The 26,847-nt window shown below is 44.0% G+C and overlaps 2 protein-coding genes across 11 annotated transcripts in view; one reads left to right on the top strand and one right to left on the bottom strand.

Moving 5' to 3' along the window:
• The window catches only part of GRTP1 (growth hormone regulated TBC protein 1), a 110,889-nt gene that overhangs the window by 52,301 nt on the left and 31,741 nt on the right, over positions 1-26,847 (top strand). For 8 of the 10 annotated variants that reach the window (XR_013345727.1, XR_013345728.1, XR_013345726.1 and 5 more), the window contains exon 8: positions 1,748-1,975. Coding sequence is in view for 2 of the 10 variants with exons in the window: in XM_077813806.1 (XP_077669932.1) it covers positions 1,748-1,852 (105 nt within the window). In the remaining 8 variants the exon portion in view is untranslated. Of the gene's footprint in view, positions 1-1,747; positions 2,229-26,847 lie in introns of those variants that run through there. The other 2 variants (XM_077813806.1, XM_077813765.1) reach the window with 1 other exon arrangement.
• The window catches only part of LAMP1 (lysosomal associated membrane protein 1), a 33,643-nt gene continuing 19,273 nt past the window's right edge, over positions 12,478-26,847 (bottom strand). The window contains exons 3-9 of the mRNA XM_077813740.1: positions 23,661-23,880; positions 23,379-23,537; positions 19,496-19,725; positions 17,095-17,217; positions 14,627-14,696; positions 14,261-14,431; positions 12,478-13,441 (exon numbers count right to left, since the gene is read on the bottom strand). Coding sequence (XP_077669866.1) covers positions 13,302-13,441; positions 14,261-14,431; positions 14,627-14,696; positions 17,095-17,217; positions 19,496-19,725; positions 23,379-23,537; positions 23,661-23,880 — 1,113 coding nt within the window. The 3' untranslated portion in view covers positions 12,478-13,301. The remainder of the gene's footprint in view (positions 13,442-14,260; positions 14,432-14,626; positions 14,697-17,094; positions 17,218-19,495; positions 19,726-23,378; positions 23,538-23,660; positions 23,881-26,847) is intronic.

Genomic DNA, 26,847 nt, shown 5'->3' with positions numbered 1-26,847 from the left:
TTACTTAGAGTTCATAGCTCAGTTCTGTGGGCATCTCATTTTTCCTTCTCCCTATTCAAAACAGAGAACTGTTCCTAAAGGAATACAGTGTCTCATCTGTGGCACGCTTATAAATGACCTGTTTGAACAATTAGAAGGCTGATGTGGGCTATGAGACACAATTTTTGATATTTATGTTTAAGCCATCTCATGTTTGACTACTATGTCTTCAGAGGTCACAATGCAGTTGAAGCAACAACTATTGTGTATGTTTGCTAGCATCTGAAATATTTCTGTCTAGAATCATGTTATGTCCCTTCTGTAACACTGTCTTTGCATAACACTTCCCTAAAAGTATAGTTTAGGGGAGGAGTAAATGTACAGGTGTTTTATAGTAAAAATGGGGTAGAAACAACATAGTGAAAAGATCTCAATGGAACCATGGAGCCCAGATTACTGTTTATTTTTCACATAAAATGGATTTGGTTTTATTTACAGTTTGGCTTTGGTGAATTTAGATACGTGTTCAAAAATCAAATGCACAGCTACCAATTGGGGAATAATTGCTTTGGCAGTAATACTGCTGAAAAGGACCTGGGCATTATAGTGGATCACAATGTGCTACAGTTGTGAAAAAGGCTAATATCATTCATGAGTGTTGTATGTAAAACATGGGAAGTAATTGTCCCACTCTACTTGGCCCTGATGAGGCCTCAGCTGGAGTACTGTGTCCCGTTCTGGGTGCCACACTTTAGGAGAGATGAGGAGTACTTGTGGCACCTTAGAGACTAACCAATTTATTTGAGCTTAAGCTTTTGTGAGCTACAGCTCACTTCATCGGATGCATACTGTGGAAAGTATAGAAGATCTTTTTATACACACAAAGCATGAAATGAACAAATTGGAGATAGTCCAGAGGAGAGCAACAAAAACAATAAAAGATTTAGAAAATCTGAGCATGTTTAATCTTGAGAAAAGACTGAAGGGGATCCTGATAAGTCTTCAAATATGTTAAGAGCTATTATAAAGAGGACATTGATCAATTGCTCTCCATGTCCACTGAAGTTAGGACAAGAAGTAATGGGCTTAATCTGCAGCAAGAGAGATCTAGGTTAGATATTGGAAAGTTTTTCCTAACTGTAAGGTAGTTAAACTCTGGATTAATCTTTCAAGAAATCTGTCATCACTGGAGGTTTTTTAAAATAGGTTGGACAAACACCTGTCCTGGATGGTCTAGGTTTATTTGGTTCAGCCTCAGTGCAGGAGGTGGAACTTGTGGACCTCTTGAGGTCCCTTCCAGCCAGACACGTCTATGTTCAGTACTGAGCTGCTACTCATAGAGCCATTGAGAAACTTTATAGCGAATGGCAGAATTACAGCGTGTAAAATTAAGGACAACATAATATGGTTTCAGTTGGCGTATCGGCTTACTACGGAACATATCTCAGAATTCACTACATCGTTTGGAACTTTATTTTCACACTTACCTTGAATATTGCCACTAATTAAGACCCTCTGGATAACTGCGTGGTTTGGAGTCAGGAGACTTTAAGTTCTGTTCCCAACACTGTAGCTGATAATACTTACCCACCTGATGAAAGCACTCTGATCTGTGGCTGAAGAGTCTTAAACAGTGCCATGTGCTGAAATTTACAGTAGGGACTTAAGCATTTCATTAGTGCTCCTTTCATCTGTAGGTGAAATCTAGGAAGACTTTCATACATTTTTGTCTGGGATCATGTTTTTAACTAACAATTCTTTGTTTTAGAAAATATTTACAGAACCTGGAAGCTTGTCCATGGCAACAGTTAACAAACTTCGAGAGACTTGTAGAGCAAAGCTGGTTGCTCAGGGATCAACCAACAATATTTAAACAGATGGTCAGTTACCACAGAAATTGACACATTCCTCTACTTTAACTGCACTGACGGAAGCACAATTTCTAAACTTTCCATGAGTGTCAATTGACACTTGACCAATTTTTCCTGCCTTTCAAGTAAGTGTTGTAAACGTTTTGTATGCTGTCAGTAATCTGGTAACTTGAACCTTTTACAAATGGTTGAGAATATTATCTGAGTAAAATGTGACCAATGTGGGCGACGTCTTTAAAAAGTCACTACTCTTGTTTCTCTTCAGGGCATTTTGTAATGTCTGAGTAAATAGCTGGATAGAGCTGTATATACAATTCTGTATATTATTCATGAAACCACAGCCATTTGTACAAAATAAATTATATTTATTTGTCGAAATCTGTTTTACAGAGTTCAGTGTTGCTATATGTACCTTGGTATCTGACTCCCAGGGTCTGGCAGTGACAGACCACCTCAGAAAATGAACAACCCCACTATCTCAGTCTTCCCTAACTATGAACTGCTCTTAGCTGCTTCTCTTCCCTGTACTTGCCATTACAGATCTGCTCTCTGCTTCCCTCTCGACTACCTTCCTTTCTCTTTTCTCACTCTTCCCTGGTGCTGGCCTGCAATGTGGTGGCTGCTTCCTAGAAGCATTTAAAAAACTGAAATAGTCTAGCACCAATACATACCAATGGAGTGGTGGCCTGATATTTTCACCAGACGTTACCATTATTTATATAGCTCTCAGCAATTTCGTAGGTACTTTAGACAAATAGGCATGCCCTCTACTCCGAAGAGTGGAAGGAAAGGGAGGGAGGAGAAATGGGGGTTGCAGTTATAAAACAGTGGAGTTACTGTTGGTTTGCAGCATGTTCTTTTGTTACAAGATGTTTCTGTATGGTTGAGACAAAGTGGGAGGGGAGTGAAGGGTAGAAGAGTGGGTAAGGGGGCTGAACAAATAAGAGAGGAAAGTGTGGGAGTGAAGGACAGGAGCACACAGGCAGGCATAGAGATTGAATGTCTGAACTCAAGAATAAGACACAGGGAAGGAATAGCAGCCTGCACTCAACCCTGGTGCTGTCCTTCCTCTAGGTCTTTGTAGGGGTAGGTTACATCACCTTTCTGGAGCTAGAGAGGGATAAGGTAGGGGGATGAATCACAGTAAAATCAGGAATTGTCATGCGTGTGCTGCTGTAACTGAGCTGTTACAATGGTCACCCCCTCAGTGTGTGGTATGGTGCTGTCCGCCACAAGCTTGGAGACAAGTGCTGCAGCTGTTTTAAGCAATGAACTGTAGGCCTGGGTGCATCTCTGTCAATGCTCTGAGGAAGCAGCAGGAGTGTTTTAGCAGGGCTGCCATTAAGCTAGATGCACCTTTCTTTAAACACTATTATAAAAGATCAGCCTGACTGTTCCTAAGCCACCCCCTGGGGCCAGTCCAGGAGAGGGGCAGAAAAGTAACCATAGCACATGGGGTTTCCTAGACTTAGTGCCTGCCAGTCATCAGTCCTCTAGCCTGCCAGTCCACCTGCAGTCTCATCCTGCCCTCCACATGTGCAGTTAGCCCACACTTCCTGATGTGGTAACTGCTGATTCCTTGTCAGCAACTGGTCAGTCCTATATGCCTGGCTCTCCGCTTTCCTGCTGCAGCCTCTGCTCAGCCTACTCTCCTCTGCCCTCAGGATAGAAGAGGAGGTTACTTACCTGTAACTGGAGGTTCTTCGAGATGTGTGGTCCCTGTCTGTATTCCAGTCGTAGGTGTCCTTTCCTAGCAGTGCCTGAACATTGACCTGAACATGCATCGTGCATAGCCTTGTGCTCCTAGACGAAATTATAATAGCCTGTGCAGGCCGATGCCTCTCCAGTGACCCTCTTACCACTGAGTAGTGCTGTCCGCAGCAGAGGGGATGGAGGGTGGGTGGGTACTGGCATACAAATAGGGACCACACCTCTTGAAGAACTTTCAGTTAAAGGTAAGTAATTTCCTCCTCTTTGAGTGATGGTCCCTATATGTATTCCAGTCATGGGTGAGTAGTGAGCAGTAATCAGCGTGGAGGTGGATGTGAGGATGCAAGAGGAGATGCAGTACGGCACGGCCCACTGTAGGGTCCTCAGCCGCCCTTTGGGTGATGGTGTAGTGGGATGTGAAGGTGTGAACTGAGCTCCATGTTGCTGCATGACAGATCTTTTGCCATGAGATGTCTGCTAGGCATGCAGATGTGGCTGCTTGCCATCGCGTAGTGTGTGCTATAACTCAGGCGGTGACATGTTGGATAGCGTGTAGCATTCCTGGATGCACCTGGAGACCCATTTGGAGATTCATTGGGAAGAGAGGGCTTGGCCCTTGGACCAGTTGGCAATGGCTACAAGGAGTTTCATGGATGCTCGAAAGGCACGGGTCCTGTGGAGGTAGAATGCTAGTGCATGATGGACAGTGAGGGAGTGAAGGCTCCTGTGCACATGGGAGGTGTGCGGTTTGGGACAGAACACAGGGAGGTGAACAGACTGACTGAGGTGGAACTCTGACACCAACTTTGGGAGGAACTTAGAGTGAAGCCATAAAGAAACTTTATCCTTGTGGAATATGGTGTTTGTGTGTGGGGGGCAACCATCATGGCTGCTAGTTTGCTGGCCTGTCCAGCGGAGGTATGGCTACTAAGAACTTTACCTTTAGATGGGAGAGGGAGCATGTTGCCAGTGTCTCAAAGGATGGCTTCATGTGGACGATCGCTGCGATAGTGTCTGAGAGTAGCTGACAGTGCTGAGATTGGATCAGAGGAAGAAAAGCCTGGTATGCTAAATGAACTGCCCACACTTCAAGGACATTTATGTGGATTTCAGCCTCTCGCAGTGTACAGATGCCCTGTGCTGTGTGATGGTCTGGGTAGCTCCCCCATCCTGCAGGCCATCACAACAGACACTTCCCTTGCAGGATGGGGGAGGTGAATGGGGTGCTGACCATAACTTTGGAGGGGTCAGTTCACCATGTGAGGGAAGCCAGAGTTGTTTGGGTGATGACTTGCTTTCAGATGGTCCATGTGGTGTCTGTAAAGGGAGAGGAACCACGGTTGGAGGCAGTGCAGTGTCATGTAGGTGCAGGCCACCATACATCTGAGGAGGGAGAGAACAGCAGATCGCACTGCAAGGGTTGTGGCGTAGGTCCGTCACTGTGGCTCAGTGTTGCAAAGCAGGCTTGTCTGGGGGTGCCAGTGGGGCCAAATCCAGGGTGTGGGAGGAACCTTACCGGCAGTGACGGATGCTGCAGTGGTGATTCTCACGGTCCCAGGTCAGTGTGTGCAGGTGATCCTGTGGCTTCATCTAGGAGATATCCTGAGATGACGTTCCTGTGCCTCCCACATCTGGGGCAGGAAAGATGTACATATTGCACAGTGACTGGTGATATGAGCTTCCCTGAGGCAATACTGGCAGCTCTGGGGCTCATTGCTCATGGAGAATGAGCACAGGCACAAAACACAGGTTTTAAACCCTGGAATGTGGGGCATAGTCCCAATTGGGACAAACTATCTCTGATTAGCAACTAACTCCATGTACTATATACACTAACTATGCTGAAAAAATCCCAAACAAGAAACTAGACACAAGGGAATAGATTACTCTCTTAGGCCTGGTCTACGCTATTGAGTCAAGTCCACCTAAGGCAGCTTATCTCAAGCCTTGCTCCTGTGGATGTAAGTTCCCTATTACAGTGCCATAATAACTCCACGTCCAGGAGGGGCATAGGGCTTATGGCGGTGTAGTTAGGGTGATGCAGTGTCCGTGTAGACGCTCAAGGTGGCTTCCATCAATTGTCATTCTTGTCAATTTCACAGGCTGAGCTGTCACCCTGGGGAAGGTGGGAGGTTCCAGCGAGAGCTCAACTGCCCCCAGGTGCTCTGCTCGGAGCCAGGCTGCTGCCCAGGCTCTGGTTCCTACTGGGACCTTGGCTGCACTGACTCCTAAGCTTGGAGCCCGTGGGATAGCGAGCTCAGGTCCTCAGTCCCCTCTGACACGCTGCCCTTCTTAAGTCAGTGGAAGTGCTACTGGTGAGGATGCACAGCACTGACAGGAGCTTAGTGTGGACATGCCACCCCAGTAATTACTGCAGTGGCTGTAAGTTGACCTAACATAATTGACTTGAGCTTGTAGCATAGACATGCCCTTAGTGAAAAGGCTAAGAGCATGAAGGCACAGGGGTTCTGACTCAGGCCTTGCAGTGGTAAGAGGGAACAGAAGAGGCATGGCTGGGTCAATGGACACTGCTAGGAAAGCCTTCCACCTCTGGTCCAGGGTGCACTGGTGATTGGATTACATAGAGGGACCATCACTTGAAGAACTTCCTTTTACTGTATTTGACAGACTATGGATCAGCTCATTAAGAGTGAAGCAGCAGCGTCATTACCATATATAAGGTGTAAGTACTTCAAAGTTGTATGTGGTTAGTGTGAGCTCAAACATCTCAGGTTTCGGATGGACTGATGCTAGGGAGCAAAGTAGGAGAGGTTGTTATTGTGGGCTGTTTGTAAGGCTTGGCATCAGAGCAGTGTAGGCAACTTAGAGGAGTCTCCCTGCCCACCTTGCTAACTCTTCTAAAACAATACAGGTCCCATTGTATTCTCAGCAGGTGATTGGTGGCTCAATGGACTTCAAGCTTTAACTGTGTTCTACCCAGTAATTAACAGGATGTACTAAATAGCAAGTTTCCTTCCTTCCTAGATGCATTGACAGTACTTTCTCAGGCTAGAGCTAAATGTGTATTTCCTAAGCAACAGGCCTCACTGCTGCTTTTGAACCTATGCCAGAGCTGCAAAAATCTTATTTTCTTGATACTTTTCCTTTTGATGTTACTTACCTTTTCTTCCCTGGGAGTGCTTATGCCCTTTTCAAGAAGGTGTAGGCTTGTCCTTGCTCCCGCCCCAGACAGTAGTGTTACTCATTGATCCCTCTGCTCTGAACTGAAGGATGTTTTTCTGGGCTGAGTCTGTTCCAGATTTCAGAGTAACAGCCGTGTTAGTCTGTATTCGCAAAAAGAAAAGGAGTACTTGTGGCACATTAGAGACTAACCAATTTATTTGAGCATGAGCTTTCGTGAGCCACAGCTCACTTCATCGGATGCATACTGTGGAAACTGCAGCAGACTTTATATATACACAGAGAATATGAAACAATACCTCCTCCCACCCCACTGTCCTGCTGGTAATAGCTTATCTAAAGTAATCATCAGGTTAGGCCATTTCCAGCACAAATCCAGGTTTTCTCACCCTCCACCCCCCCCACACAAATTCACTCTCCTGCTGGTGATAGCCCATCCAAAGTGACAACTCTTTACACAATGTGCATGATAATCAAGTTAGGCCATTTCCTGCACAAATCCAGGTTCTCTCACTCCCTCACCCCCCTCCAAAAACCCACCCCCATACACACACAAACTCACTCTCCTGCTGGTAATAGCTCATCCAAACTGACCACTCTCCAAGTTTAAATCCAAGTTAAACCAGAACATCTGGGGGCGGGGGGGGGGGTAGGAAAAAACAAGAGGAAATAGGCTACCTTGCATAATGACTTAGCCACTCCCAGTCTCTATTTAAGCCTAAATTAATAGTATCCAATTTGCAAATGAATTCCAATTCAGCAGTTTCTCGCTGGAGTCTGGATTTGAAGTTTTTTTGTTTTAAGATAGCGACCTTCATGTCTGTGATTGCGTGACCAGAGAGATTGAAGTGTTCTCCGACTGGTTTATGAATGTTATAATTCTTGACATCTGATTTGTGTCCATTTATTCTTTTACGTAGAGACTGTCCAGTTTGACCAATGTACATGGCAGAGGGGCATTGCTGGCACATGATGGCATAAATCACATTGGTGGATGTGCAGGTGAACGAGCCTCTGATAGTGTGGCTGATGTTATTAGGCCCTGTGATGGTGTCCCCTGAATAGATATGTGGGCACAATTGGCAACGGGCTTTGTTGCAAGGATAAGTTCCTGGGTTAGTGGTTCTGTTGTGTGGTATGTGGTTGTTGGTGAGTATTTGCTTCAGGTTGCGGGGCTGTCTGTAGTAGGTAACTTCTGGGAACTCTTCTGGCTCTATCAATCTGTTTCTTTACTTCTGCAGGTGGGTATTGTAGTTGTAAGAAAGCTTGACAGAGATCTTGTAGGTGTTTGTCTCTGTCTGAGGGGTTGGAGCAAATGCGGTTGTATCGCAGAGCTTGGCTGTAGACGATGGATCGTGTGGTGTGGTCAGGGTGAAAGCTGGAGGCATGCAGGTAGGAATAGCGGTCAGTAGGTTTCCGGTATAGGGTGGTGGTTATGTGACCATCGTTTATTAGCACTGTAGTGTCCAGGAAGTGGATCTCTTGTGTGGACTGGACCAGGCTGAGGTTGGTGGTGGGATGGAAATTGTTGAAATCATGGTGGAATTCCTCAAGGGCTTCTTTTCCATGGGTCCAGATGATGAAAATGTCATCAATATAGCGCAAGTAGAGTAGGGGCTTTAGGGGACGAGAGCTGAGGAAGCGTTGTTCTAAATCAGCCATAAAAATGTTGGCATACTGTGGGGCCATGCGGGTACCCATAGCAGTGCCGCTGATCTGAAGGTATACATTGTCCCCAAATGTGAAATAGTTATGGGTAAGGACAAAGTCACAAAGTTCAGCCACCAGGTTAGCCGTGACATTATCGGGGATAGTGTTCCTGACGGCTTGTAGTCCATCTTTGTGTGGAATGTTGGTGTAGAGGGCTTCTACATCCATAGTGGCCAGGATGGTGTTATCAGGAAGATCACCGATGGATTGAAGTTTCCTCAGGAAACAGGCCAGTCCTTGCCTACAGACAGCCCCGCAACCTGAAGCAAATACTCACCAACAACCACATACCACACAACAGAACCACTAACCCAGGAACTTATCCTTGCAACAAAGCCCGTTGCCAATTGTGCCCACATATCTATTCAGGGGACACTATCAGAGGCTCGTTCACCTGCACATCCACCAATGTGATATATGCCATCATGTGCCAGCAATGCCCCTCTGCCATGTACATTGGTCAAACTGGACAGTCTCTACGTAAAAGAATAAATGGACACAAATCAGATGTCAAGAATTATAACATTCATAAACCAGTCGGAGAACACTTCAATCTCTCTGGTCACGCAATCACAGACATGAAGGTCGCTATCTTAAAACAAAAAAACTTCAAATCCAGACTCCAGCGAGAAACTGCTGAATTGGAATTCATTTGCAAATTGGATACTATTAATTTAGGCTTAAATAGAGACTGGGAGTGGCTAAGTCATTATGCAAGGTAGCCTATTTCCTCTTGTTTTTTCCTACCCCCCCCCGCCCCCAGATGTTCTGGTTTAACTTGGATTTAAACTTGGAGAGTGGTCAGTTTGGATGAGCTATTACCAGCAGGAGAGTGAGTTTGTGTGTGTATGGGGGTGGGTTTTTGGAGGGGGGTGAGGGAGTGAGAGAACCTGGATTTGTGCAGGAAATGGCCTAACTTGATTATCATGCACATTGTGTAAAGAGTTGTCACTTTGGATGGGCTATCACCAGCAGGAGAGTGAATTTGTGTGGGGGGGGTGGAGGGTGAGAAAACCTGGATTTGTTCTGGAAATGGCCTAACCTGATGATTACTTTAGATAAGCTATTACCAGCAGGACAGTGGGGTGGGAGGAGGTATTGTTTCATATTCTCTGTGTATATATAAAGTCTGCTGCAGTTTCCACAGTATGCATCCGATGAAGTGAGCTGTAGCTCATGAAAGCTCATGCTCAAATAAATTGGTTAGTCTCTAAGGTGCCACAAGTGTTCCAGATTGTCATTTGCCACTGCATTAACTGTAATGCTTACTTGGAACAGAGTTCTCCAATTATTTTGCCTGTTTCTCTTACAGTATTGCTTTGACTTTTAGCTCTGTCTGTTCATGATGATGTATACAGTAAATATATTCTGAAGTGACCATGAAATGGCTGTATGGGGGAAAGCCTCTATCCACCATGTGCTGGCAGGTTTGAGTCTTCAGTATTCTGCCTTGGCCCTGCCCTAGGGAACACTAAGTGGTAATGCTTAAGAGGGGTCAATCAATCTGCTTTACCTATTAAATATAAGAGCAATGATGTTAGTGGGTAAAGCATATAAACACAGGCTTCAGAGTAGCAGCTGTGCTAATCTGTATCCACAAAAAGAAAAGGAGTACTTGGCACCTTAGAGCCTAACAAATGTATTTGAGCATAAGCTTTTGTGAGCGACAGCTCACTTCACCGGCTGCATGCAGTGGAAAATACAATGGGGAGATTTTATATGCACAGAACATGAAACAATGGGTGTTACCATACACACTGTAACAAGACTGATCAGGTAAGGTGAGCTATTACCAGCAGGGGGCAGGAAAAAACCTTTTGTACTGGTAATCAAGGTGGGCCATTTCCAGCAGTTGACAACATGTGAGGAATGGGGGCAGGGGGAGGAGAAGGGGGAATAAACATGGGGAAATAGTTTTACTTTGTGTAATGACACATCCACTCCCAGTCTAAGTTAATTGTATCCAGTTTGCAAATTAATTCCAATTCAGCAGTCTCTCACTGGAGTCTGTTTTTGAAGTTTTTTTGTTGAAGAATTGCCACTTTTAGGTCTGTAATCAAGTGACCAAAGAGATTGAATGTTATTCTTGACGTCTGATTTATGTCCATTTATTCTTTTATGTAGACTGTCCAGTTTGGCAGAGGGGCATTGCTAGCACATGATGGCATATATCACATTGGTAGATGTGTGGGTGAATGAGCTTCTGATAGTGTGGCTGATGTGATTAGGCCCTATGATGGTGTCCCCTGAAGAGATGTGGACACAGTTGGCAATGGGCTTTATTGCAAGGATAGGTTCCTGGGTTAGTGTTTTTGTTGTGTGGTGTGGTTACAGGTGAGTATTTGCTTCAGGTTGGGGGGATGTCTGTAAGCCAGGACTAGCCTGTCTCCCAAGATCTGTGAGTGATGGGTCATCCTTCAGGATAGGTTGTAGGTCCTTGATCTACTGGAGAGGTTTTAGTTGGGGGGCTGAAGGTGATGGCTAGTGGTGTTCTGTTGGGCCTGTCCTGTAGTAGGTAACTTCTGGGTACTCTTCTGGCTCTGTTAATCTGTTTCTTCACTTCAGCAGGTGCATATTGTAGTTGTAAGAATGCTTGATAGAGATCTTGTAGGTGTTTGTCTCTGTCTGAGGGGTTAGAGCAAATGCAGTTGTAGGGTAGAGCTTGGCTGTAGACAATAGATCACATGGTGTGGTCTGGATTGATTAGACCTAAAAGTGGCAATTCTTCAACAACAAAAGGCTTTCTTGCCCCCTGCTTTCCTGCTGGTAATAGCTCACCTTACCTGATCAGTCTTGTTACAGTGTGTATGGTAACACCTGTCATTCCATGTTCTTGGTGTATATAAAATCTCCCTATTGTATTTTCCACAGCATGCATCTGATGAAGTGAGCTGTAGCCTGCAAAAGCTTATGCTCAAATAAATTTGTTAGTCTCGAAGGTGCCACAAATCCTCCTCTTCTTTTTGCATATAAACACAGATGCTTTGCACAGGATTCTACAATGGGCTTCCTGAGTGTATTAAACTGTAAACCAGAAGCTTTACACTGGTGGGGTGGAGTGCTGGTTCTGAGCGCCTAATACAGGTGGGCAGTTGACCAGGTTGATGACAAATGGTGGCAGGGTAGTGCATGAGAAACAGACCCTTTGCTCAGCAATCCACAGTCCTAGCTTCCTTTGCAAGATGCATCACTGGTGCAGTAGAGACTGTCAGATTTCTGCTTCTTCCAACTATTTTGCTGAACTGTGAAGTCTATGGCCACACCACCTCAGTAGCCCAGACCATATCTTTCAGACTTCATTTACACTTATAAAAGTGTTACTAATTTGTCCCAACACACCCTTGAACTGGGGAAGAACAAACAGCTTCCAACTCCTATTTAAAAAAAAGGACCAAGGGAGAATTGTGTTGCAACACCTCAGCAACTGCTGCAGGAGTCAGACTCCCCTGAAAGAGGGATGGGCCTGCACAATTAGAGGATTTTATGCCCCTCAGTAGGAGAAGAAATGGAAAGTTTTGGCAGGTCTGTGATAAAACTAGCTCTGATCTGCCACAAATGACCAGCCCTTCCAAAATGGCAAAGGATTCCCCCACCCAGTGGATGCATCTCCTCTTAAAGAGGTCTGGCCATCTTCCTGCCAGAGAAAAATGTAGAAAGTCAAGCTATTCCCAGACTCCCTATAATGCTATACTACTCCTTGAAATAGTAATCCAGTCATTTCAATGTTACTTAGAACACTTTAGTTAGTGTAAACCTGATGGGTACACTGCAAACAGCATGAGTAGGTATACCTGCCCTAGTTTTGTTCTAGCTAGTGCAGCTAGAAGTGTCAGTGAAGATATAGCATCACAAGCCTGGCAGTGACCTTGGATATGTACAAACATCTCTAACCTGTGCAGAAGCCCATGCCAACCCATGGTGTATATCTCTGATTAAAAGGAGGAGTACACCTACCCTGATTATTTTCAAGTGAGGAGGAAGGAGTATATGCAGCTTCACTATTTGATCAGAAATATTTTTTAAAAAAAAGCAAGAGCAATGTTATGTAGAAAGGTACTGGACACTCTACAGAAAAACGTGTCTTTATTAGCATTGTTATAGGCAATGCATACATAACAAATCCTTAAAGTGTACAACCCCAGCCAAGTTTAAGCAAGAGAGTCAGCAGATTAAATTGATCTTGTACATATCTGCAGTAACAGGATTGCACTGCAACATCCACCAGAAGAGACTGAAATTCACTTTACAAAAAAAAACCAAACCCATTTTATATTTTAAAAAGGGCCAGCTCTTAAGCTGGCAGAGCATCAAATATGGAATTGCCCAATTGTAAATATGAGTTCCTAGAACATTTGAGTATTGCATTGTTCATACCCTGCAGATGCCACATATGCTGTGTTTAAAGCTTAGTAAAACACAGATGGGGGGAGGTGGGCAGGGGAATTAATTTTTAGATTTTGATTGGTCAGTCATTACTTACTTTAAAAGGTATCAGCAGAATTACTAACTTCATCACAGTAGGGTAGTAGTACCAACAGTGAAAACTTCCCTTTGTTAGACTTAAATCTGAGTGAATGAATTAGCTACACCCCAGTCTGGAATATTTCTAACTGACATTAAATTCATGCCAATTCAGAAAAGCACTCTTAGGGAGTTAAATATTTAACCAGTTAGCAAAATTAAACACCAGAATTTGAGAGGTTATTCCTTCATGCATAGTTAAATGCTGCAAGATGGATTCACATTTAATGAAGCAGAATTTAACAAGAAGCATTTTGTAAGAAAGACTGTGCTCCCTTATAATAAGGAATCTCAGTTTAGGGGAAATTAATTTATCCACTTCTTGCAACTGCTCTTTATCAACCCCTGGATTCATTTAAGTGTAAGTCATTAGATTGTTTGATATCCAGCATGGCTTCTCTTTCTGCCAATCAAATAAGCAATCAAGACAATCAGGACAAGTCCAGCAAGGGCTGCGCCAACAATTATAGGGATCACCATGTTGTTTTCATCCAGCTGACATTCTTCCACTGTAGATGAAAAAAATTCACATTAGGCACTGGTCCATTGACAGGAAAGGTACCAAACTCTGATTTCATGTTGGAAGATTCTACTCCTAGCATATAGATAAATCCTAAACTTGAGCTAGTTAACTTCTAGCCTGCCAGCAACAATGGAAGGAGCTCCCTTACCATAGCCACTGTAAGTCAGCTTGCTTTTCAAGATCAGTAACGAACAGCTTGTTGTGTTGTACCCTTTTGATAAACAGTATTGATTGTGCAGTAAATCACATGTTGTACACAGTGTAATAGTGGATTTATATGTATAAGTTTCCCACAATTAAGACAGCCAATACTACACAAGGCCACAAGTAGCCTCTCCTTCCTAGCTACCCAAAACACAACTCTCACCTAACACCTTCCCTTGTGACTATAACCATGGAGATGATTTAACCAGTTGGGAACTCAGCTTCAGATCTTTGTTCCTTTGGTATGATTGCCCAAGAGAACACTGGTGTGGAAGTCTAATTATAGATCTTCTAAACAAACTTTTCTGTGCACAATTGTGCGCTTCTGTCTTTATATGCGCTATTTCAAGAAATTTGCATTTATTTACACGTAATGCACTAGCCTTAATCCAGACACTCAGCTAGCTGTACTTGTTGGTCTGAATCACAGTTGTAATGAGGCATGCTGTGAATAGGAGCTTAGACCAAGCTGAATTTACTCAACTGGCTACTAACTCCAAAGACTAGATTCTGGAAAAAATATGCTTAAAATCAGTAAAACATGCAAGTTCAGTAAAACCTTTAACAACACTTTAAAGTGTAGATGTATGCAGTTTTTTACCTGCTCCAAACTGGTTTCCCTCGATCTTGAAAACCTGGACCCAAACATCGAATAAGTTGACAAAGGCACCGGCTGAGACCCAAAGTTTCTCCTCTGCATTACACTTATAGGAGTTCCCCACTGTAGCTTTCAGCTCACTCATGCTGTTGTTAACAGCTTCAAACTTTGGTTCTGTGCAACAAAAAGCAGCATAAAATACATCTGAAAAACCGAAGCTGCAAAGGCTTAAGAAAATTCAAGTCGTTAAAACAGAACACACACATTCCCCCCTACCCCCGCACTTCGCCCTCAGTATTTGTGTGCACATATCAAGGCTCCCTTAATATTTATAGAGCTAGTCTATGACTTTAACAAAAATCCTTTTACCTTTAGCTTCAGAAGGCAAAGTTGTGGTGACACTGACACCTTGCAGGAAAAACTTATCAGTACTCGTATTCTAAAAAAAAAAAAAAAAGTTGGCATCCATACATAACATTTTAAACAGTCAAAGTACAATGTAGTTCTACGATTGAAGAGTTTAATGCACCCTCATTAGAACGGCCAAGTTCACTAAAAAAACCAAAACAAAAACCCAAGACATTCTAGAATGTGATACCAACTACAGTTTTAGCAAAAAACCTGGAGAGGGATCCAACTTAGGGAAGAATATGCTAGGTAAAGTGGTCGGTGGTCAGGCTGAAAATGCCCTGAGACTTTTTGAAGAGCTACCAAGTTAGCATTTGAACATGGTAAACAGGACAGACACTCAACACCACATCAAAAGCACAACCCACCATCCTGGGTCAGCATGGGAATCTGTACAGTAACTCCTCACTTAAAGTCATCCTGGTTAACGTTATGTTGCTGATTAATTAGGGAACATGCTCATTTAAAGTTGTGCAATGCTCCCTTTAACATCATAGGGCAGCTGCCTGCTTTGTCCACTGCTTGCAGTAAGAGCATCCCATTGCAGCTAGCTGGTGGGGGCTTGGAACCAGGGTGGACCAGCAGCCGCCGCCCCCCCACTCCCCTAAGTTCCCTGTGCAGCAGCTGCTCAGCAAGCTATCAATTGCTGGCAGTTCAGCTATCCCCCCTCACTGCCATGTGCTGCTCCTGCCCTCTGCCTTGGAGCTGCTCCCCGAGCCTCCTGCTTGCTTGGGGAGGAGAGCTAATGTCAGGGTGTCCCCCTTCCCCCTGCTTACCCCATCTCCATAGAGCAGGGGGGACACATGACAGGGCTGAGAACAGAGGGAGCTTCCTGGCAGCAGCTGCTGGGTCTCAGCTTGCTGATTAACTTAACAAGGTAGTGTACTTAAGAGTGGTGTCAGCCTACTTAAAGGGGAAATGCACATCTCTGTCTGCCATGTTGTCTCCCCTCCCTCCATTCATGTGCCTTGTGGAGTGTGAGGCTACATTAACAATGAGTTAACCCTTGAGGGCCAGCCAATTGCTAGTTAATCATTTAGCAGGAAGGCATTCCCTGGAAAACATCCCACCCTCTGACTCCACCACCTCAACCAAGCTTCACAATCATCATCGCTGCGTACAGTATTAAATTGTTTGTGTGTGTTATTTTTTAAAATATCTATATCTGATTTTTTTTTTTTGCCAGACAAAAAAATCTCTCCCTCCCTCTCCCTGGAACCTAACCCCCCCCCCCTCCCCATTTACATTAATTCTTATGCGGAAATTGAATTCGCTTAACATCGTTTTGTGTAAAGTTGCATTTTTCAGGAACAGAACTACAACGTTAAGTGAGGAATTATTGTAAAATACAGGCAAGGACACAGCACAAGTGCTCACTGGAAGGCCTTAGAGCAGGAGAGGCTGACCTGAGCCTGAGAAGGAGCCAGAATTTACCAATGTACATTGCCAAAGAGCCACAGTAATTCATCAGCAGCCTCCCATCAGCTCCCTCTCAGCACCCTGCCGATCACAGATTATCGGCTGTTTTGTGGCATCCAGGAGGCTCTGGGGGGAGAGGAGCGAAGGCACGACAGGCTCGGGGAGGGGGTGGGAAGGGGTGGAGTGGAGTGGGGGCAAAGCCTGTGGCAGAGCCAGGGGTTGAGCAGTGAGCACCCCCCGGTACACTGGAAAGTTGGCGCTTGTAGCTCCAGCCCTGGAGTCGGTGCCTATGCAAGGAGCCGCATATTAACTTCTTCTGAAGAGCTGCATGTGGCTCCGGAGCCAGAGGTTGGCCACCCGTGGGCTAGAGAGCCAGGACCTACATGAATGGCTTTACCTCAAGCCAAAGTCAATTTGTCCCTTTAAAGGCTGACAGTTAGAAATTTCAGGTTGATCGTATTTGCTCAAGTCAGTGAGCAAATACAAACACCCCCACCTGGGAAATAAAAGAGCGATCAACCCTTCTGTCACATGTGCTGCTGATGCAACAAAGGAAACATTGTACCTAACAAATCACTGCAGAAGACAGCGAAGCAGCAGGTACACCGGTCATGCGTTGTAAACAGTATAACTAGGAGGCCTGGAATCCAATTCCTTCTGCAAGCTGGTCATATATAATTAGATGAAACACCTATTTACAGCAGTCTGTTCCCCTAAAGGTTTTTTCAAGTAACAGAGCTACCAACAGTCTCATTGTTACTAATATGTTGTGCAATTGTCCATCAGAGTACTCCTTTATTTCCCAACATTTCTTCTACTTAAAAAAATCCTCCCCCTCCCTCCTTTGTTATACATTCTGTAGGGGATGTAACAAACTTTTTTGGAATAAAAAAAGACTGTCACAAACAAAAAACAAAACAAAAATAAACCTATCTTGAGTCCAGAACAATTTAGTCACATCTAAAAAGCATGCCAGAGCTGTGCACAATATTACATTTAAACACCCTTACCAGTAGAAAATGGAATAAAAGTCTGGTTTTCCCAAAAGTCAGGTTCAGAAAGGCAGAGGAATGGTCACAGCTCCCAGAGAAAGATGTATTCACTGGAACAATATTCAGCACATCCAATCCAGTCTATGGAGGAGAGAAGGGCTTGTTATTACATTTTACAGCAAGAGGTGAACCCTGCCTCAGTTTTCAGCTCATTTCTACCTGGCTTCCCCTCAGATGCATGAAAAATTGCATGTGTATGTAAAAGTGCTGGTTATGTGGCCACAGGTTCCTTGTGCTTACACCACTATTCAAGCCTCGCCGTGCTCTCCTTAAGACCCAGACCCTTGGCTACAGTCTGAAACAGTATTTTCCAGCTAAAACATGTTGCGGCTAAGGAAGCTAGTACTGCATTGAAGGAGCCTGATGGAAACATCAGCCATCACCACCAATGCACTAAGGCTTATTAAATTAGATTAAAGCAACCATATGAATGCTCTTCTGCTTCCACATGAGGGAAAACTGACAAAGGCCATAAGGGATTATCTTGCTGATTACTGACTCATGTAAAGGCAAGACAGTTTGAAAGGGTTAATTACACAACAGTAACACCTCAGCATTTCAGACAATCCTGTTTGCAGAGTGCTAGGAGGTAAAGGTTTTAAGCCTGTTGGACTGAATCAGAAATGTGCGCATACAAGCTTTCTGATAAAACAACAATTTTCTTCTTACAAGAGTAATTTGGCAAGATTGAACACCTGTGTCTTGACTGATGTAGGGCAAAATACCCAACTTAGGGGTAAGGAGGAATCACCAAACTGTCTCAGCAATACTTAGAACTCTTGAGAACCAGGTTTTGGGAGTAGAATTTTACTGGTTGGCTGGCCCTACAAGAGACCTTTTATAAACTCCTACTATTCTTTAGGGCAATGATTCTCAAACAGGGTTATTCATACCCCAGTGGGTACATCAACTCATCTAGATATCTGCCTAGTCTTACAACAGGTTACATAAAAAGCACTAGCGAAGTCAGTACGAACTAAAATTTCATACTGAAATGTAAGTACATCATTTATATTCCAATTGATTCATAATTATACGGTAAAAATGAGAACGCAAGCAATTTGTCAGTAAGTGTGCTGTGACATTTTTGTATTTTTAGGTCTGATTTTGTAAGCAAGTAGTTAAGTGAGGTGTAACTTGGGGGTATGCAAGACTCTTGAACGGGGTACAGTAGTCTGGAATGGTTGAGAGCCACTGCATTAGGGGACAAGTGAACCATTTCAGTGGGGCTAGAAGTTCATGTTGCAGGAAATGGCTTACTAGATTCCATACAGGTGACCTGTAACTTACAGCTAAGGTTGTGAAATGCATTTCCCATCAATACAATCATTAGGGGTCAAGCAAGTCACCAGCAACGTTAACATCCACAAAGCAGTTCACATCTTACCTTTTGGACTTCACAGTATCCAAAGTTTGACTGCAATCATCTCCTTTGACTTGCATCCAAATCATGGACCAGCAAAAGGGATCTTGCAACCAAAGTCCCCTAAGGATGGGAGCTTTTGGTCTGTCCAGTAAGTCTTACTGTGGTTTGCCAGGGAAGAGCCCAATCTACCAGAGTGGGATTCCCAATTATTCCCCTCCAGCAGACCTGTTAATGAACTAAGTATGTGTGTAGGAAGGTACAGGCTTGACACCAAAGCTGGTGAGCTGAGCTTTGCAGCCAAAGTATAGAGCCAAGGGAGCCAGGAAGCAAGAGTAGGCAGGAGGCAGACTGAAAAGAGCCAATAGATTCTGTTGCAAAAATACAGTTACAGGGAAGACTACTAAGTTTGTCTATGAACCAGTTCTGCGCCCCCAAATTCACGTGTATTGGCCTTTGACACTGGCTGAAACTGTGAAACTGGAAATTACAGACTGTGAAACTCAGCAAATTGCAAGAGCATAGTATCAAAGGACTGTCAATTGTCTGCACAGAATTTGAAAGTTTGTTCAGATTCAGATGCCTCATTTTCAAACACTAATTTGTGTGTCTAAATGAGGCAAACACATTTAAGTAACATCTTCATTTTCCAGATTCTCCTTTTGATGTTTTCAACTGTTTCTATGGCTTGAACAAATATATTTTAGTTGGATTTCAATATTCAGGTTATAGAGTACTGCTATGTAATGGAGACATATTTAAGTGTCTTATCCAGGGCAGCTCCCAGTACATCAGGAACACACTATTTATAGCAAGTTTACACTAATTCTGTATTGTCTGAATATTCGCTCTATCAAGTTAAAGTGTTAAACAATTCAACTGGAAAACCATAATTGACTACTATTAAAATTCAGTCCAGTCTACGAAGCATAGGGAAGCAATATTTTCACTAGTTCTCTGTATAAGGTTTTAGTGTACAAATCAAACAAGATATACCTTTCCATCTTTTCTTAGATACGTGACATTAAGCTGTAGCCCCATACGAGCAAGTACACAGGTCCCATTTGTACCAGTCACATTATATTTCCCAGTCCCTGGATTTTGTGGAGGTGAGGTTGGTGCCTGGCTTGTTGTTGTAGGTGCCTGGCTTGTTGTTGTAGGTGCCTGGCTTGTTGTTGTACTGACTGCAGGAGTAGTGGGCGTCTTATCTGCATCACACAGAGTTTCTGGAACGAAAAGAGTACAAGGTGATAATCAACTACAACTGCACAAAATTACAAGGAAGTCATTCACACAACAGAAAGATTTTAAGACTAATTTATCTTTGAGGGAGAGGAGAGAATGAACATCCCCTTATTTTAAGGAGTTTTAGTCTTAATACCTATTACCACCAACTGAAAAATTCAAGAATCTTTTACTATAGTAGATTCAATACAGAACTGGTCAGCTTCACTTTCTTCCATAATGCCTTGTGCCTAGCACAAAAGGAGGTTTCTCAAAACCCATTCTATTTCAGGTATCAAGATGACACATCCCTACTCTATTAGTTTTAGCAGAACAGCAGTTTATGGTGAAATAGAAGCTATCCATCCATTAGTTTGACATTTACTTATTTTCATCAAATCAAGTTTACACGTATCCCTGATTTATCATGATGCAGCTAGCTCCCTCTGCTGGCATATACATAGCTAGGCTCATGTTGCAGCCCTAGTCTGTTGGCTGCCAGCACACTGGAAAGCAGAAGCTGGTCCTTGTATTCTCCTTGAAAGCCATTTTCTAGTAGAGTACAATTCTGGGACTGAGGGTCTTACTGAATAGCTGGCAGCTGGGGACTTGCTTAGCACCAGTGGCGTTCCCGAGCACTTCCATGGCATCACTACTAGTATCTAGCTCAAAGGTGGGCAAATGACGGCCTGCATCTATCTCGCGAGCTGCTTTGTGAGCCCCCACCAGGGAGAGGGGTCGGGGGCCGCACCATGTGGCTCGGCCCTGCTCCAGCCTGGGCGCAGGGTCAGGGGCTGCTCCATATGGCTCCTGGAAGCCACAGCATGGCCCCGCTCTGGCTCCTATGTGCACCAGTGGCCCCCTGGGAGCTCCAATGAGAGCTGTAGGAGCTGTGCCTGCGGATGGGGCAGCATGCAGAGCTGCCTGGCCGCACCTCCACATAGGAACCAGAGAAGGGACATACCACTGCTTCCAGGAGCCACTTGAGGTAAGTGTAGCTCAGAGCCTGCATCCCTGAGCCTCTCCCCACACCCCAACCCCCTACTCCAGCCTTGATCCCCCACCCACTCTCCAAACCCCTCAATCCCAGCCCAGAGCACCCTCCCCCACCCCAAACCTCTCATCCCCAGTCCCACCCCAGAGCCTGCAACCCCAACCAGAACCTGCATACCTTCCTGCACCCCTGATCCCCCTCCCAGCCCGGAGCACCCTCCTGCACCCCAAACCTCTCATCCCCAGCCCCACCCCAGAGCCCACACCCCAAACCCAATTTTGTGAGCGTTGATGATCCACCATACAATTTCTATTCCCCAAGGTGGCCCTCGGGCCAAAAAGTTTGCCCACCCCGATCTAGCTTCTTACGGAGCTTGTTCACAGGCTGCTCTGCATTGCTCCTTCTAATGGTTGTCCAAAATACACCTTGGCCCCCGGCACAGCCTGTGAGGTTCATTCCCTCGGTCAATTCCTAATCAGAGCTGCTTGCATTAGTAGCCACCCCCCGCCACTTCTCTGAAGGGAACAATTTTTGTTTTATGCTTGCCGGCCTCGCTTCTGTTATTGTCTAGTTCAAAGCCAGGATCCAGGTGGTAAATGGGAAGGAAAAGTTGTCATAGGGGAGCAGTGACCCCGCAGACTCCCCATCCCTATGGTTTGCCAAGAGATGCCAGGGGTCTCCTAACACAAGTTCCTGACTTGTTTTAGCAACTCTTCACCCAAGGCCCTTGCATTCTGCTCCTTTTCTAAACCAGCCACGCAAGTCAGGGAAAGGAAATCCCTGTGGTATAGGACCCTAAGCTTTGAGCCATGATTATATCCCACTCCAAGAACACTACCCTTAAAAATAGTAAATGTGACACTTTAATGTGGATAAAAGAGACCACGCAGCAAACACTGTAGTGCAGATCTGGCTGCTGTGTCTGAGGAACCACTCGTAGAGTTTAGTCTCCATGCTATGTATGTAGTTTTTGGTTACTTAACTCCTTAGCAGTGGTTTTAAACAAACATGCTGCACAATTCCGGTCTCCAGAAGTTTTATTGTGGGCTGCAGGTCAAGAAGGGTTGTACTTAAACTTCAAGCTAATTAAACCCTCAAAGCACACACAGTAACACAGAGCCCCATATGTTCTTTGGCATCTCCTGCCCATTTCAGGGTAAGGTGTGCCAAGGAGCTTACATCCCAGTGGGAGACCGGACCAGCCTGCTTTTCCAGTCCACAGTGGACTTGGTGTTGATGCTGCATGGAAGCCCTGTTTGGCTCTGCTCTCTGAGCTAACACCCTGACCTATGAGATCATTCCCCCGTCTGAGCTTAAGGACAAGCCAGAGCGCTATTCAGTGGGTTTACATGGTGCCACACGGAAGATCTTCCTATAGTTACTGCAGCTACACAGCCCTATATATTGAGGCCTTTAGTATGTTTGGGGAAATTGATTAGCTTGTGTATCGCAGTAGAAGGAAGGATCCCATCTGCAAGTGGGAATAAGTCCCAAATACAGTACAGATGTGTTATTTTCAGTGATTTATAAAAGATGGTTCCCCATAACAACTAGCCACCTTTTTAAAGCAAGGATGCCAAGCTGTCTGGTCACCAGAGGCCAATATTGAATATGAGCTTGGATCCTTCAGTATCATCTTAGGCCAAGGCAAAAACTGAACAGGTAAACTTCCTGCACATCTATCTTCAGGAAAGTAGGCAATTTGCCACCAGCAGGTAAGAGTCAGGTCTCCCTTTCTGCAGCAGCAGCTCCCACTTCCCCATCTGAAAGAAGAGCCAGGAATATATAACTAAGTAAATCCCAAGACACTCTTGGGAGGGGACCAACACAGTGAGAATCTCCGGTCTAACTTGTGACTACACGATCAGAATTGCACACTGACAAGAATGAATACAGGCGTAGCTGAACCAGTGAAGAACAGTCTACACTTGTATTTGCACAAGGACAAGCCTCATTCAGCACCCGTTCAGAAATTCCCATTGACCAAAGAGGGCTTTGGAGACAGACATTCGCCAGCCCTGTCACTGCAGACTAGTCTCCTGCACTAGAAAGATGTTGCTGTATGGGGAAGTACAGTCATCTCCCCTCTAAATTCCTTCCCAGTTTTCCATGGACTATGCTGGACCCAGCTGAGGATATCCGGATAGGGAGCATTCATAATGAAAGCAACAGTAACTTTTTAAATGTAATGTTCATGGAACGTACTCGACAGCTAGAGTGAAATCCAGACCCGACTGAAGAGAGAGTTTTGCTATCAACATCCATGGGAGTGGGAGTGAGATTTCACCCTCTTGATGGCTGGTCCTGTTTATCAGGTGCAGAACAGGCAGCAGCCGCCGTCACTGCCTCCTATATCGCACCACTAATATGCTTCAGGGACCCTTCTGTAATACTTACAATGTCCAGTCAGATACAATCCTTGGCTTGTACCAAGGCTGCCAATGTGTGCCTGAACTGAAGCCACATGAGTTCACTGTACAGCTGTCAGATGGTGGCTTTCATGTCCAGCCTATGCTGGCACTGAACAGACGTCACCTCGAGGTGAAAGGATATTTCTATTTCTGATTACCTACTCACGCAGGCCTCCACACACCTAGTGGAAACAACAAAGGAGGTTTGCTTGTCTCAGTATATTCTCTCAATAAACCAGGAGATACTTACCATTTCCGCTTAAGGTATGATTCACAAGATATGCTTGAAGCGTAACATTGCTAAGAGTTATGGTCACATTCAACATATTAATCTGGTTGGTACTGAAACATCTATATCTTGTGTCCAAGTCTGCCCGAATATTAGGTTTTTGTGAAACCTCCTTTGTTTCTGTAACAAAAAATTTACAGTTGTGCGAAGATTAGTATGTCTCCAGACAACACAGTACAGAAAAATAAAAAAGTGCTATTCCACATGTATAACAACAGAAAGCTAAGAAAATTTTTACTTCACCTCCAGTTGAGTTGGGGAACACCGTTGTATCGGACAAATTGTAAAGGAACATTAGCTTGTCAACGCTGTACAGCTTTGAAGCCTTTGTGAAATTCATTTGTAACAAATGTCCCGCTCCAAATCCAATCGCCAGTACAGGAGCCGATACATTCTCTTTACCACAACTGCTTTTGTTTGCCAGTACTTCAGCATTTTGTGTAAGTGTGAAATTTGCTGCCAACTAAAGTGGGTAAAATTGAGAGTTTTAAATGGGATTAGTAAATGCCTTCCCTACTGTTACTTTTCAGCTATCCTATGCAATTACTCCAGCGCTCACAGCCAGAGTCCATTACCACAGGGTGAACATTTTCAGCATTCAAGTACTTAACCCTCAAAAAATACTTTAGTGTTTGAGGTTTAAAATTTTTTGAATAGCATTTTGCTCCATGAACAATTAAGGAAACAACCCTCCCTTGCCCCCAATCTCCTCCACACTAGCACCATGAGTCAGATTGTACCCAACTTCCTGAACTAAAGAAGCAGAGGTACAGGAACTCAGTGGAAGTTTGGAGAATTTAAGCTTTGTTCTCTGGTGTTTTAAGACATCTGGGTAACAAGGACTAAATTAAGCAGTACAGCCTGCACAACTCTTGCTGGTCTATGATTCTTACTAATCTTATTTTACTTAACTTCTGAAAAGGAGCAATAGGAGGAGCTATGACAAGGTTTTACATCGGCACTGAAGGCAAAAGCGAACACTGGGAAGTTAACAAGCTGTACTAATATTTCTCAACCTTTTTTGATACCAAGGGCCGGCTTGCTGCCTTCTTAAACGGTCAGAGAGATCTCAGAGCCTGGTGCCAATCCATGGACCAGTCATTGAGAAACACCGTGTAGTTGATCTTTTATAAGGACCAGTTGGCTTGAGTTAAGAAAGCAGCTTCCTTTGAATGTTAGTGTATGCCAAACTTAACCCGGGTGCAATTTTGAAATAGTTCAGAATGTTAGGGCCCTCCACAGCTCACTCCTCATACATGCCATAAAGGGGAATCTTGCTAGGCCAGAGCTTGACATTCGAAAGTACTGTCTACTAATAAGGCATGAAGCTCGAGAGATTACAGATTGATAGGGAAGCTAGCTGCTCAAAAGGGCACTTATACACATGTATAAGCAGACATTTGGCTCCATCTTGTCTGTGCTCACCACTTCCCTAGAATAATGAAACTTGTAAGAGACTGAGGAAGAGCATTCGCACAACAGGAAGTCATCTCCAGTTTTACTTTCATTCTCTCTTCTGTTTCTTTCAACCATATTGCACAATCCAGTAATTTCTACCCATTGTGCAGTTCTCTCTTCCCTTACTAGGGATGTCATTTTGCATTCCTCCTCAAAGTGTATGCCTAGAGATTTATCTACTCTCACCTTTTAACTCTTTTCCAGACTGATTAAGTGGCAACCAACAGGCAGCCCAAACATAGACATCCTGCCAATCAGCATAAGGATTCCCTTTTAGTTTTCAGTGCTGAAGTATACAGCACTTCCCAGTTCTCTTCTCTCTCCTGTGGCAGGTGCAATTTATTCAATTGAATGATTGAGAAAGATTTTTAGCATGATTCCTAGCCTTAGGATATGCAGTGAATTTGGGGCGATATCCTAGAAGGCAAGTAGAGAAGGGCAGACAAGATCTTACCCATTATACACCTCTACAACTTGCAACAGCAGTACCAAGGATTACAACTTTAACTGCCGTGGTTTTAAAAGATGTTGTGTTTAAAATGGACTTGGATTTAATGGACTATTTATTGCTATGGAGATTTTATTAGACTGTTTTCTCTATAAAAATTAAATAATTCAAGATCTGAACTTCTATATATCACTTTATCTGGCATGATCATTGCAGCACCTTAGGAATAATTAATTTGTTAGTATAAAATCTGGATCAAGTCAAGTGAAGCACAAAGTAACTAACAGCAGTTCATTTGTAGACAAGTTAACTATCTTTCAATTCTAGAACTAAAGCAACATTTAAAATAAAATACACTGGAATGTATGAAGAACGTGGACAACAGACTTTGAACCAACAAACTCCTCACTGAGACTGCTGAAGACTTTTTTGTAGAAGTCATGCAAAAAGGTTTTAAATTGCTAAAGCTACCTACTCTCAGCTTTAGGGATAGTATATTTATGAGACAGATATGAACTAAGCTAAGGTATAGTATGCTCCAAGGTGAGCGTTCCAAGTTTCAGAAGAATGGAAGCAAAACAATCTTACAGAAACACAGTTTGCAGCTGCTTCTGAAGAGCTCTTCATTTCAACTGAAATAAGCAGATTCAATTGGCAGCGCTGTACTGAAACTGGCATAATGCAGACAATGCAGTGTTATAGATGTTGCTTTATATATGGAAAAAACTGGTTTGGGCAATAGTTCCTTTCCTCTGTAAAATGCTTGAGAGCTCCTAAGATATAAGGGCTAAAGTAGGTATCATCCCCATTTTACGGATGAGGACACTAAGGCACAGAGGCAAAAATTATTTGAAGGCCACAGCAGATCAGTAGCAGAGCAGAGCCAACAGAACCCAGGTCTGAACTCCCCACCCAGTGCCCTGTCCACTGGACCTAGGGCTGTCACCTCGGAGATACAAAAAACAGACATCTGGGATGATCTTGAGCCCCTAAGACTAGACAGCTTGCAGTGTACACTAAGCATCTTTACAGATTTCCTGGGACGGATACCAAAAAAGGGACAATGCTGGGAAAACCTGGCTAGCTGGCAACTCTAGCTGTATCATGCTGTCTCCAAAGGAAGACCACCACATCTGAACACTAAAAGCAGTGGAAATTAAAATATTCAAATGGGTATTTAATGAGCACATATCATTTGTTGACCTAATAACTGAGCTACAAACTGGATAGGCAAACCTAACAGCTTCAGCAATTGCCCCAATACACTGGAGCTCTCATAAAAAAAAAGAAACAAACAGATTCAAGTAGAGTCCAGCTATACAACTGGCAGACAGACATCTAGAGAATTCTCCTGAAGCGGTCCATAGGATCTAAAATTTTTCTTGGCATAACAGTGGATTAAGTGCATACACAAAGCAGGAGAATCACAGTATGACGGGCATGCTGTCCACTGAACTGAAGGTCACAATTTAAGAAAGGAGCCAGCAGCAATATCTGCAGGATTTGAGAGACTGTCTACACAGA

Source organism: Eretmochelys imbricata, chromosome 1 (assembly GCF_965152235.1).
Source record: "Eretmochelys imbricata isolate rEreImb1 chromosome 1, rEreImb1.hap1, whole genome shotgun sequence".
NCBI classification, from domain to species: domain Eukaryota; kingdom Metazoa; phylum Chordata; order Testudines; family Cheloniidae; genus Eretmochelys; species Eretmochelys imbricata.
This window is presented reverse-complemented; position numbering and strand designations above follow the sequence as displayed.